We start from the raw sequence: 14,119 nt of genomic DNA on the forward strand, positions 1-14,119 counted from the left end.
CTGCCAGTTTAGTTTCCCAGCATTTATAAAGGTACCTGACGTCCACTTTCTCCACCAGATCCCTCTGAATAGGGGTGCTTTCCTAGGAGCAGGAGCACTACATGAGTAAGTTAATGCAAACATCATCTGGAAATCCAATCTCTGAGGGGACCAGTGCCAGACACAAGCATGAGAAAATTCAGATAGCAACTTATACACTGATTTTGAGGAGGAATTCTGTATAATCCTTGATAAGAGTTCACATATATTTTTACAGAAAAAGATTAAGAGCTCTAATATTTTCCTCTGCCTGAAAACTGCTGATGTTTTATTGGTCATTTAAATGACTAGTCCCTTCTTCCCACCTACCTAAGTCTATGGCATCTGCAAGCTTATTAGGCTGCATGTCATCATTTTTTAACTTAATTGATAGTTCTGTTACAGTTGAAAGATTGACTGTAGCTCCCTATTTTCCCTCCTCAAGTGCCTTACAGCATTTTGCACACATGTATTACACTCCCTCCTATTTGACCCATCATAAGAACCACAGCCTTTGTCTCTAATTTTTCCACTTCTAAGCACTTTTATTTCTGCTATAGAAGCTATTTTATTTCTATTTTCTAGAAAACTGGAAAGTTTTGTCTATTGTGCTTTTTTTTTTAATGCAGACTAATCAAACTGTATGATTTAAATGGGGATGAGTGGCTGACTGAATATTGTTATAACAATTTCATAGAATCATAAAGTAATAAAACCATAGAATTACTTCAGTTGAAAGGGACCTTAAGGATAATCTCATTCCAACACCCTGCCCTGGACAGGGACACCTTCCACTATCCCAGGTTGCTCCAAGCTCTGTCCAACCTGGTCTTCCAGGGCTAGGGCAGCCACAGCTTTTCTGGGCACCCTGTTCCAGGGCCTCGCCACCCTCACAGGTTTCATCCTTTTTCACCTTTTTGCACCACAACGGGGTTTTCATTTTTTTTTTTTTTCCTTTGAAACAATCATGTTTACTTGGAAGTGTCATATACATGTTAGCTACATGCTATCTTTTTCAATTAATTTTCATAAACAATAAATTTCCTTAGCACTTCCAGGGACCATTCATTCAGGTCACCCTGAACTTATCCAAGAGAAAGAGTTCAAAGACATTTTTAATGATAAGAAAAGCATTTGGATTCTAGCCCTATAAAAAGACATGGGGCTACTTTTTTTTTTTTCTTTTTTTTTTTTTAAATAAAATGTTGGTGTAATGATTTTCAGAGATTAGTGATAAACTCTTTGAAAGGATGCAGGTGAGTCACTATCTGAGCATTCAAAGACTTCAATAGCACATACAAAAATACCCCAAGAAAAAAGAACACTTGACCAAAATACTTGGCATTGTTCAGGAATACAATATACAGCAACTTATCCTGCCAACATATCTTTAAAAGTTACACAAAGGACCTACAACTAGTATCTGTAATGCAATCTGTATTTCTTAGCCTGAAAGCAAGGGAAAAAAAAATGCATTGCTACAAAACTGTGTTTTCAGCTTCCAGTGCTTATAAGATTAGAATGGATTTGACTGCCTTCAGTATTAGCAATTACCCCAATGAATCTGTGGGTGGAACAAAAATGTGGAAATGAAAACTGAGAGGGTATTGTGTGTTCAAAATAATCCACCTCCACTCTCACACAGTAGATTCGATTCGGGCTGTCATCTCTCTATGCCTCAGTTTTCCCATCTGTGAAATGGTTCAAGTCAGAATACATTCTTTTACCACTGTATCTTCTTGCACCTTGGTTCCTTTGTGCTCCTACACTAATTTCCTGTTCTGGAGATGAAAGGAGAGAATAGTTATTAAAACTGATTATGAACAAGCTTCCTTGATTTGCTCCCAGTGGCGGCACTCCAAAGGCTGGACACATGCTCCCTGTGCAGACATCGTCAGGGATGTGGTAAAGGTTCATCTTCCCTGCCTGGTCTCCAAGGATCCCTGGATCCCAGGATCTCCTCTGATGCAAAATATGTACCATACACATCCCAATCATATACCATACTCCTCTAAAGATCTGAATATGAATTAAAGCTGAGGGGTAAGAGATTACTTTGGTGACACATGATAGAAGCAGTGCAATCCTCGTTTTAACATGAAAAAAAAAATCTATAAAATACTGGACTAACTACACCTGCTGCAGATGGTATATGGAACACATTTTGTTCATCATATTAGAGGAGGGTATCGAGATTTCCATTCAAACAATTGGACTTTTCCCTCCACCCTGAACCACTCAGTTTTAAGCTTTACAAGGCAGGATAAAAACAAGGAGTTTTCTAAACACTGAATTAGGTAGGCAAAGTGAAAAAAAAACCCAAAAAAACCAAAAGGATGACTGTAGCATAAATTATTGGTAACTTCCACTCAATTTTGATAATGAGAGTTTATAGAATATGAAAAAATAAAAAATATTAATGGACCAACTGTGATAGTACAAGAAGAATTAAAAGTAAAGGACTGAAAATTAATTGTGTGAGTAGAATGTGGTTGGCTGGCTTGAGCTTCTGGAAATATAGATATCTGTGGACACTGGTGGGCTGCTGGCCAACCTGTGTCCTTTGGCTTCTTTACAAAACGGGTATTTGCTCCACAGGACATGCATTTCAGCAGATAATGAATGGGACACAAAGACATAGAAACTATTTTATCTTCTGGAAACATAATTAAGTAATTAAACAAAAAAAAAAAAAGACCCAACCAATCAAAAAAAAAACCAAAAAAAAAACCAACCCAACAACAACAACTAAAAACTTTAAAAAAGGAAAAATGAGAAACAGAAATCTTTTAGCTATATCCCTGAAGGGTAACACATTTCATTATCCCTGTCTTCTGGCTATCTCATGACTATAGGCTACAATCTTCAGAAGCTTTATGTGTGAGACAACTTCTTGCTTGTAGCTCTATAGAGCAAAGAGATGAACTGATGAAGGAACTGAAATAGGCAAAATGGACTTTGCTCACACAGAGGTGTCAGAAAGAAACTATCAGAACAGGTTCCTAGCTCACAGAGAAACAAAACAAGAGGCTCTCTGGTGAGATAGACTGTATGAGCTCTGTCCTGAGCAGCTCAGCTGCTTGGTTTGGAATCAAAATTAGTGTTCTGTAGTCTGGACTGAAGTTACTGAGTATTCAGGCTGGCCACTTTACATTTCAGTAGCACCTCAGTGATAGCCTGCAGCTTCATCTGTGATAAAATTCCTTAGAAACTGAGACATAGAAAATAGTAAAACTTTACAACAAAAGAAACACAACAAAAAAACCAAAATCAAAAAGAACATAATTTTATTTTGAAAATGCATTATACTGCACAAAAGGCCTGTTTGTTGTCTTATTTCCAGAATTGTTGCAGTAAGTTCATTTATATTCTCAAATCATTCCTGATGCATCTGCCTATAGCTGCAGCACTTGAAAATAATGAATTCCATCTCCCTTTGAATAATTTCTTCTTCCTAACACATATACATACACACTGCAATGTTCAAATGCTGGGCAAAAAGAGGAGTGAGTCAGACAATAAGTGCTCTGAATGATATGTGGTAATTGAAGTTCATAATTATAAGGTCTGTCTTTGCATTTAATCTCCCTGTGTCACATGCACACCTTGGCAGTGGTTTCTAGAGCCTGTGGGCTTTGCTGGTCTCAACCAGACTGTTATGGGCACGGGATGAAAGGCAGTTTCTTGGGTACCAAGACAACCAGAACTTTAAAGATAAACCAGTACCCTAAAACTAGACATGGAAGCTCACACTCAGGGCAGAGAGCAGGTGCTGAATATCCTTTGTCCAGCTACCAAAATCACACGGCATCTTGCAGAAACTTCCACTTTTGGATGGACATGAGATGTACCCTGTACCTCTCTCCTAAGAAAATGCATTGGTGACAGAGTATTGAAGAAGCTATCCAAAACGTATCTTGCACGTCAGTCTTCAGAGAATGTTAGAAACACTAAAATTTTAGGACTAGCATAATTATGGTGGTGGTCTCACTTCCACCAGGTCCCTAAAAACAAGGACAGTGAAATACTGAAGACACACAGGGACACATCTAAGGCATGAACAGAACAAGAAAGGCCCCCTGGAAGAGATTTTCCGGCACCACATCCGGCTGCCAGCAAACGGATTTCATTTCTAAGTGTCTTAATCATAGGATTTATCTGGCAGCCTTTCAAAAGTGTTGCTGCAATTACCTTTTTTTTCTTGTAAGCCAGGATTAGTGTAATACAAATACAGGTAAGTTACCACATGACAATACCGTATTTGTTAGGACTTCATCCAGATTTCTTGGAAAATAAATTATTACTGGAACCTGATTTGGACGAACACCTCTAATAATTATAAAGGACACAATAAACAGCGCAGTAGGAGAATACAAATGTTAACTCTGCCTCTATTTTCTAATGAGCAGGAAGAAAAAAATAGAAAGAAAGAAATAATATAAAGGAAATTAAGAAAAAAGCAGAACAAAGAATCAGGTTGTGTATGAGCTGAGGAAATGGAGGACAAGATGCAAAAAACAACCTTTTTACATCCTAATGATGACTGCATTAAGGAACAATTAGGTAGATGACAATCCAAGAGGGCAAATATCCTCATTTTGGTTGAAGTAGCACATGCACAGAGCCTGCTCTAAAATTTGAGCACTGAAGAAGTGCACAGAAACAGTGACTTAAGCTTACTCTACAAGACCAAAAAGCACAAAAAATTCAAAAATCCACCTGTGCTCACCAAAAAAAAAAAAAAAAAAAAAAGAAAAGAAAAAAAAAAAAATAAGGAAACTGACCTAAGACAAAGCTCATGAGGAGACTAAAAGGAGTTGAATTCTTACAGGTGCCAATTGCTGAAAAAAAAAATAATTACAGAGAGATGACAAATTTGTATCACCAATCAAGAATGTCTTGAGAAAGATTGAGAAGTTGGCACAAACAAACAGCAGGAATAAGGCAAGTTACTAGAGAAAACCTTTTCTGTGCAAAAGCTGAAATGTATTAAAACCAAGTCAAAACAGATCATGAGCATGAGATGAATGCTCCAATACAGAAAAATATACAGAAAAAAAATTAAATTAGCATATAGATCTGAAACAGCAAGCCCATCAAGAGCCTAAGGCCAGTGGATGATGATGATGATATAAAGAGCCCTCAGAGAAGAAAAAGCTCTATCCAGTTGGCAAAATGAGTTGCTGTCATCAGCTTGCACTTTGGAAGAGAAAGACTTAAAATTACAGTTCTTCTGCTTGGCAAAGAGGCACACAGGAGTGAGATCTAGTCTAAACAACCAGAACAATCATAACGGCAATAAAGTGTTTGCATTTTCCAGTGTTTCACATTATTTATCAAATGTGAGTCCTATGAAGTATCTGGAAATGGCAAGCTCAAAGCAGAAAAAGTTTGTCAAAAGATACTGAAAACTTCCACAGCTCCTCCGTCCTCCCTTTCTAAAGAAAAAAAAAACAATTACTCATGTTCTGTGGTAAACAATCTTGGCCAAAATAAGAGTAATTTAGTACTTGCTTTTATTTAATGTGTTATGCTATTTTCTTTACCAATAACACCCAAACTCTACTGCAGTGCTATTTTAAGCAGTGGTATGTAAGAAACCATTTAATTATGAGCTTAAAGTGACTATTTTGGTTTTTTCCCTCAAAGTATATTTCTTACTACCGATGACATTTTAATTAGCAGTTAATGGGAATTTGTGTACCCTTTATTCTCACTTACAGCCACAGAATCTCTCACCCTTCTCATGGGTTACATGAAGTCCCAGAACCCTGATGAAATCTCAGTTCACCTTCCTCTTGCTGTTGTTGCCAGCTTCTCATACAGTAGTAATTCCTCATCTTTTTGATCCTTTTAATTCTGAGAGGCTTGCATTTTCTTCATCAGTCTTTTCCTCATGTCCTCCATTCCCTTGTCTTCCTTGGGGGCTGTGGTAGCATCCTCAACTTTTTGTTTTCTTCAAAGCCAGTATTTAGCGTTATCTCACATTCATAAAACCATGGAATCACAGAATGTTAAGGAACACACATCCACTTGTCCGTGAAGAGTGTCCTTTAAAAATATCTAAATATTGCAGTACCATCCCACCATCATCAACCGTATAACATCCATGGGATTTCACCAGCTGCTTCTCTCCGCTGCTTTCACTTATTTATACAGGGAACTGACAGAAATTGCCATTTCCAAGTCTAAACTGTTTCCAAACACCTTATCACATGACATTCTATGCAGATGTTGATCAAGATCTGTTTATGTCTGCTTATGAAAAATGTACGGTGGATTTTCTTTGCATATCATCTGTTGTTTAGGTGCTGTTTACTTTCGGTTCAGAACAGAAATCTTTTATTTTGACTCGTTATCTTCATCATCCGCTGTTTGACAAGCCTTTTCACCCTGACAAAAGTAAAAAAACTTCACCATGGTCTAACCTTTTATTTTCCAGCTTGTACAGAGATATTTTTTTCTTTACACTCTGAAAATTTGCCAAATGTTTCAAATATTTTATCTTTTTTCTTTTTAAATTTATGAGTCTATCAAATAATGTCTCAAAACCATTTTGAAGTGATTTTTTTCTGTTTTTCCAGAGTGTGTTTAAACAAAGAAGGATCAGTGTACCCATCTTTTTAATCTACTGAGGCATCCTTAGCTTTTTTAGGCATGTACACATCCCTAGAATTGAAATACTTCTTCCTCTAATTGTTATGGAAAACCGAGCTTTGTTTTATAGTTCCAGTCATTTTCTGTTGGATGACGTCACCAGGTTTGTTGTTAATTGAAATAAAACAGTAGAGATGTGGTGAGCTAGAAAATGGATGTTGGCACTCAGAGTTTGCTAGGCAGAGGGAGAAAATATACAGAACTTCACATCGGGGGAAAAAAAAAGATTTGGAACCTAGAAGTACCAACGAAAATGTCACTGACATAAAGAGGTGGCATTGCTCAAGAGGCCTGGCTGAAGTGAATGTTTGCTTGATGATTTGCAGCAACCAAAATAAGGTGAAACTGTTTTGGAGACATAGCCCACCTCTCATGATGTTCTGTGAGCTGCTACCTTCAGGTATAAAGACAACAGAAATACACAATGAAAAATCACTGGTGAGCCCCTGTTTAAATTCTGACTATGGAAGCTGAAGTATTTTACTCCCATCTGAGGTTTCTTTTCACAAAGAGCCAACTTCATATGCTTTAATGGATTATCCAGGCACTTATGTTCCAGTGAAAGCAAGGAGGCAGAACGGCTTCACTTTTCAAATTAAAGAACCATGTATTCTTCTGGAGAAAGAATAAACTTGAAGAGAACAGGGACAAAAAGCTGCAGCAGAAGAGACAGAAAAAGGCATTACTGACATTAGATTTATTATGCAAGTGGTTTTTACAGTGCAATTGGCAGAGATCCAGAGGCTGGAAGGTAAAAAAGGGGGGATCCGGGAGGGGTGTGAAGGAGTCTGGGAGGGGTGAGGGGTTCAGGGGGTGTCTGAGGAACCAGGGGGTGTGTGAAGGGGTCCAGGGGTGTGAGGGGTGCAGGGGGTGTGTGAAGAACCCGGTAATGTGTGAGCAGGTCTGGGGGCAATGAGGATGATGGGGGCACTGGAGCATCTCTCATGAGGACAGGTGAGTGAGCTGGGCCTGTTCAGCCTCGAGAAGAGGCAGCTGAGAAAAAAAACCTCAACCTTGTTTATAAATATCGAGAGGGGGGTGCCAGGGAGATGGAGCGGGGCTCGGTTTGGTGATGGTCAGTCACCAGGGCGAGAGAAAGGGGAGGAACTGATGCACAGGAACATTCCACCTGAGCATGAAGAACTTCTTCCCTGTGCCGTGACCGAGCACGGGAACAGATTGTCCAGGGAGGGTGTGGAGTCTCTGTCTCTGGAGACTTTCCAGAGCCTTATGGCCACAATCCGGTGCCATGTGCTTTGGGATGACCCTGCCGGAGCAGAGAGACCAGAGCAGATGACCCCGTGTGGTCCCTTCCAGCCTGACCCAGTCTTGTGGTTCCGTGGGGTGGCTGAGGAACCGGGGGGTGTGAGGGGGCTCGTCGGGTGTGTGAAGAACCAGGGGTTTGTTAGGGGGTGTGTGGGTGTGTGTGAGCAACAGGAGGGATGTGAGGGGATCTAGGGCTGTATGAGGGGTCCGAGGGGCGGTGTGAGGCACCAAGGCATGTGAGAGCTCTGGGTTTGTGTGTGTGAGGGGAACTGGGGGTATCTGTGAGGGGTGTGTGAGACGTCCGGGTGTGGGTGTGTAATGGATCATGGAGGTTCTGAGGAGATCTGGGGGTGTGTATGAGGAGTCCTGCGGTGTGTGCGAGGGACTGCAGAGGGTACTGAGGGGATCTGGGCGTGTGTATGAGAGGTCCGGGGTGCGTGAGGGCTCCGGGGGTGTGCAAGGGAGGTGGGGCCGTGTGTGAACCCTCCGGGGGTGTCTGAGGGGATCTGGGGGTGTGCATGGGAGGTCCGGGGCTGGGTGTCAACGCTCCGGGGGTGTCTCAGGGGGTCCGGGGCTGTGTGTCAACGCTCCGGGGTGTGTGAGGGACCGAGTGGGTGCGTGAGGGGTCTCGGGGGCTCCCGAGGGGAGCGGGCTCTGTGAGGCACCGCGCGGTTCCGAGCGCCCCCACGCTCCTCTCGCGAGACGTGGCGGCGGCCGGCGGGGCTGTGCCGGGCGGGATCGCGGCCCCCCCTGCCCCTCCCAGCGCCGCCGCGGGCGGATGCGGCGGGGCCGCCATAGTGCGGGCGGGAGGAGCCGCCGCCGCCCGGCCGGGGACGCGCTCCCGCCGCCCCCTCCGCTGCTAGCCGGGAGCGGGCGGAGCCTGCGCGGCGCCGCCGGTTTTTTCCCCCTCGCATCCCTCCCGCCGCGCCAGCCGAGGAAGCGACCGCGCTCCTGCCTGGGCAGAGCGGGATCGGGCGGAGGGACCGGAGGCACCGTCACCTGGCGCTGCGGCGGGGGCGGGGCGCGGCGCTGTGTCTGCGGCAGCCCCGGGGCGCTGCTCGGCCGCTTAAAGCAGCGGAGCCGCCGGCCGGGAGGGGCGTTCGGAGCAGTGGCGGCCGCAGAGCGAGGGGAAGGCATGGAGGGCAAGGATCTGGCAGCGGGGTCCGCGGGGGATGAGGGCTCCAAGGATGCGCTGGGCAAGCCACTGGGTCCCACGCCGAGCCAGAGCCGCTTCCAGGTGGACCTGGTGGCCGAGGGGCCCCGCAAGTCATGCGGGGACATCGGCGCGGCGGGTAAGGGAGGCGAGGAAGCCAAGGGCAGGTTTCGGGTGAACTTCGTGGACCCGTCGGCCGGCGGCGAGAGCCCCGGCGAGCCCGGGGGAGGCAGCTCAGAGGGCGGCAACGTGAGCGGCGTCCAGAACGGCGGCGACACGGTGATGAGCGAGGGCAGCCTGCACTCGGGCGGGCACCACCACTACTACTATGATACCCATACCAACACCTACTACCTGCGCACCTTCGGCCATAACACCATGGACGCCGTGCCCCGCATCGACCACTACCGGCACACGGCCGCCGACCTGGGCGAGAAGCTGCTCCGGCCCAGCCTGGCCGAGCTACACGATGAGCTGGACAAGGTGAGAGCGGCCCCCGGGATCCCCCGGCGCCGGGGGCGCGGCGGCTTCTCGGAGTGTGTCGGCAGAAAAAGCTTAAAAAAAAAAAAAAAAAAAAAAAAGCCGAAAGCTCGCTTTCGAGCAGGCGCAAATAGCCCGGGTGCATAGCTTGCGTCTCAGTTCTGTTATATATATATATTTTTTTTTTGTCTTTTCGTGACGCAGTGGTATCCATCCCCTCACACACACGTGCTTTTGGGAGTTGGTTCCCCAGTGCGGGAGGTATTTAGAGCCGTAGGTCTGTTTTCCCCGTCAGCGAGCTGGGATCTCTTACAGGTTTTCCACTTCCAAATCGCCTCCAGCAGATAGGGTATTGATTCGGATAGGATATTGATTCGGGGGCTCGCCATGGGAATCGGTCTGGGAAGGGAAGTGAAAACATTTAGTAGAGACGCTGAAAAAAAAGTAAATAAATAAACATGCGCTTGCTTTGATAGCGGCCGGAGGTTTGTTTCTGCGGCGGCGAGGCAGAGCCCGCTGGATCCGATGGGATCCGGCTCGGATGCTGCTGGATCTGCACAGGCACAGATCCTGAGCGAGCCTTCCCAGGGCTGCTCGGTGGCTCCTGCGCCGCCGTCAAGGCTTGAAAAATTTCGGAGCTGTGCGTCTGAAGGCTTTTTCTATTTTGGATTACGAGTCCGTGTGTTATTTGAGACGAGTTGACAGCGAGAGCCTTCTTTGCATTGCAGGCTGGCTTGGCTAGAAGACCAGCTTTAGCTGAACGTAGAATAAATTTCCTAGACTTTTTTTTTAAACTATCATCACTAAACTAACTCCATATTAAGATTAAGCTCTTGTAGTGCTGTTTTCCTCACAGTTTAAAAATTGGTGTATGGCTGTGCTCAGGAGCGTGTGTTTTGAGTGAGGTCTTTCTGCTGGGTTTAGGGGAATAAAGAAACGCATGGGCCACATTCCAAGGAAGTGAATATTTTGTTTCCAGGACTTCTTTTTGCATCCCACTTTTCACTCCTTATAGCTGGAGTTCCATGAGGAAATGTGTGTTCTTTCCAGATTTCCTTGTTTCACACCATTATTAGGCTGCTCAGTGCATCAGCACTGGTATGTGGGGTTTGGGCTTTTTTTTAGGGAGTGTTGGTGATCGTTTAAGTGTATTTTTGACACTGACTGTGGAATTGTTCCAGTAGAAATAACTGGTTGGTGTATTGTAAAGATACTTGTTTGTGACATCTGAGATTAGATGTCAGATGTTAATTACTAACCATAACTGCAAATTACTCCTGCCTTCCAGGTCCCCTTTTGATGGAGCTAAATGATGATCTGTGGTCTGATAGTAAGCTAGTATGAAATCGAAATTGACAAGTACTGCCATGTGTTTGGACTTGGGTAAACTATAAATAAAACACATATATCTGTGCTCGTAGTACATGTGAAACCACATTGGTTTCCTGTCCTCCAGCTCCCCCAAATTTCTGACTCCTGGTCCATGATGGGATGACCAGGTGTTGGATACTCAGCATTGTAAGCAGAACATTTCTCAAATTTCTAAGGTTGGCAGATAGCTTTTTCAGTGTGTTAATGTTGTAGCACTGTGGAAAGCTCTTTGATACCATTAAGATATTTCAGTGCAGAATACAACATATTCTGGAACTACAGTTTCTAAAATTTTAATTTCTTTATTAAGAAGAAATTAATGGCAAGGAATTTTCTTTGTAGTCTGTGGCATAGAGGAGTGTTAGACAACCAAATTACAGGATCATTATCAAAACAGTTTCATAGTGAGCATTAATTAAGTCAAATTACTAATTTCTTAAGTGTCACTAATTCGTTCTGCAGTGTGGGTATATGTACATGTGAAGATACTTCTTTTTTAAAGCCATATCCTGTCTGCTTGGGCCCCTCCTCCCATCAAATAAATATTGGGGTGGAATGTGGAATTTTGGTTGCAATTGATATTAAGTATTAATTTTTTTAAAAAGTCACGGTGTAAACTTCAGAATATTAAGTTGAAGTTTGGTGGAGTAATTCAAGTTTGCTGTCTGAGGATGTTTAATGCCCAAAGCAGTTAGGGAGTTAGCAGCTACTTAGGTTTATAAGGAGAAGGGAAGCCATTATTTTTGCTTCCAACTTAGCAAAACACTTTCCAGATAAAGCTGTGCACACAAAAGCTTTTAATAAGGCTGTGATGTGCATGCTAATAGCATTGGATACCTACATTCCTGGCAATCTCATGTCAATCTCATGGGAGTATGAAGTACATCCCATCTCTGATTATCTACTTGGTTTGTGAAGACAGAGCCCTGTGTTAAATCAAGACGGTGCTGTACTTTTATGTGGAAGATGTTCTCAAAGCTGTTGTGTGTTTTGTTTTTTTTTACTGTTGTCAGGGGGCTTATTGTCTCCATTCTCAAAGTGACTTCAGTTCCTGCAGACTAGCAGGTCTCTACTGCTGAATAATGCTGTGCATTTGGGAAAGTAGCCTGAAGAATTAACCTTGCTCTTTAGCTGTGGATTTTGTACCAATTTATCAGGTACAGCATGTCTGTGCAAGGGAGCTGGTACATCCTAGCACCCTTACATAAAGCTTGCACAGCCTATTGTTGTGCCTCTGCTCTTGACCCAGTGCATCAAGAGTGGCAGATACTTTGTGTAAAGAGTGATCCAAAACTGTTTACCAGCGGTATGGTTCACTGCTTTGAATGCAGCTATTTTATCCAGCAGTCAGAGTTTGTGCTATTCCGTTTGCTTTTCATAGGTAGATAAATGTGAGGCAACGTTGGAGCATTGTTGATGCCAGTGCCCAATATAGAACAGATTTTTTCTTTAGCTTTGTTTAGAAGCTTCATCTGTCTAACACTTCTACTGATTCTGTTCTCACAGAAAAGCAGTGTTGGAAGAAGAGTGGCTGTTTGAGGAAGACACACACGTGTACTGGAGGGGTCCCATTTCAAAAGGGTTTGTCCTGTAGTTCTGGTGGGATAGGTGTTTGTGTGGTCATTCCAGCAGTGGCTTTTCTCATTGAAAAGGCATTATTCTTGAAACAGGCTGTGGAAACACAGCTGGGTGATGCTGCAGTACTCTGAGGTGGATGAATTGCATAACACTGGTGTTGGTTGATCATATGAAGCTCCAGGTGAGGGGTCTTGTCTTAGCATGTCATTGACTGCAGATAATTAAGGTGATCAATCTGTTCCTTACCCAGTTGGTATGTATTGATTTCTGTTGATTTCTGTCTGCTTTAGAGAGATGAGAGAGAGAATTTGGTGATGCTGTTGCAGTTGCAGGCTTGTAAAGAGAATGTGTTTCTGGAGCTCAGGTCTCCGGAGATATTGAGGTGAGAGGATGTTTATTAGCAAAAAAGTGGGAGGGAAGTCAGCATACTATGACATGCAGGTTTTTGTTACAGCGGTGTCCCCTGCCCTCTTGAGGGGGATCTGTCTTCAGACCATGGGAAGATGAAAAGTGTCCTTCTCTTAATTTTTTTTCCCGTCTTACAGCTTTTCTTGGATCAGCTACATTTGTACATAAAGATACAGCCTGTAGAAATACTGCACATGCATTAGTGCCCCTCAGTTTATCAGTACCATGTCATAATACCACGGACCTTATTGTTCTGACAAGTGTATATTTTTAGGGTATTCAGACCTGCACACTGTAACCCACTGAAATAACTTAGGATTTTTCTGTATAGCATTGATTTGGGGAGGTTATGGGTTTTTTTTCCCTTAAGACTAGATTTTACTGTTTATGAGTGGTTCTGATTTGATCTTTGTGCAGTCCCTCGCAGCTGTGGTGAGTGGATGTGGTGTGAACCAAGCCCTCTGCTGGCAGCTCTGCTCTGCTGTTTGTGAAATACTCACCGGGAGCACTGGCAGGGAAAGGTACTGATCTCAGAGGAAGATCCTTACACCACCTCCACCCCATCCCCATCAGGATCAAATTATTAATCAAAACAAAAGAAATCCCAAGGTATTTAAAAACACAAGTGTGCTTTGCTTCCTCCCACACAAAAATCTGTGCACCTGTCATTTGAATTTGGAGACAGGTGTAAGAAAAAAGGCAATTACTGGTATACCTGATACAAATTGGGGGGAGGTTAGTTTGTTTGTACTCAAGTTGGATGACTGTAATTGTTTTCATTTGTCTTTGGGCTTTGTTAAGTATTTTCTCAAACACTGCAGTTTTTCCTCTGACCTGACTTCAAATGTTTAACATAAGCACAGTGAAATGGCACTGCTTTCTAACAAAAATGTATTTTGTCTTGAGAATGTTGAACAACTGCTGCATCTCTAATATTTGTTTAGTTGTATTTTCTTTCAATTTGTGGTTTATGTTTGTTTAGGCTGTAATGAAAGCAGAACTTGGCTAAAGATGTCTAAAAGGCTAAAAGATGATTGTAGGATATAAAATTTGCCGACCCTGTTATGTAAGGTCTGTCTTTAAGAGCTCCTTCCTTCCCTCTCACAGACGATCGAGACCCACTTGCAGATGGTTTTTATTGCACCACCTTACTGAATCTTGCCCTACAGTCTGGAGGTCTCTTTCTTT

At 43.4% G+C, this 14,119-nt stretch overlaps 1 protein-coding gene across 1 annotated transcript in view; it reads left to right on the forward strand.

The window, feature by feature from the left end:
• Positions 1 to 8,732: 8,732 nt before the first annotated feature.
• Positions 8,733 to 14,119, forward strand: part of SLC12A2 (solute carrier family 12 member 2) — a 54,200-nt gene continuing 48,813 nt past the window's right edge. The window contains exon 1 of the mRNA XM_084225949.1: positions 8,733 to 9,577. Within this exon, the coding sequence (XP_084082075.1) occupies positions 9,077 to 9,577 (501 nt within the window). The 5' untranslated portion in view covers positions 8,733 to 9,076. The remainder of the gene's footprint in view (positions 9,578 to 14,119) is intronic.

Source organism: Fringilla coelebs (genome assembly GCF_963513975.1).
Source record: "Fringilla coelebs genome assembly, chromosome: Z".
Lineage (NCBI taxonomy): Eukaryota > Metazoa > Chordata > Aves > Passeriformes > Fringillidae > Fringilla > Fringilla coelebs.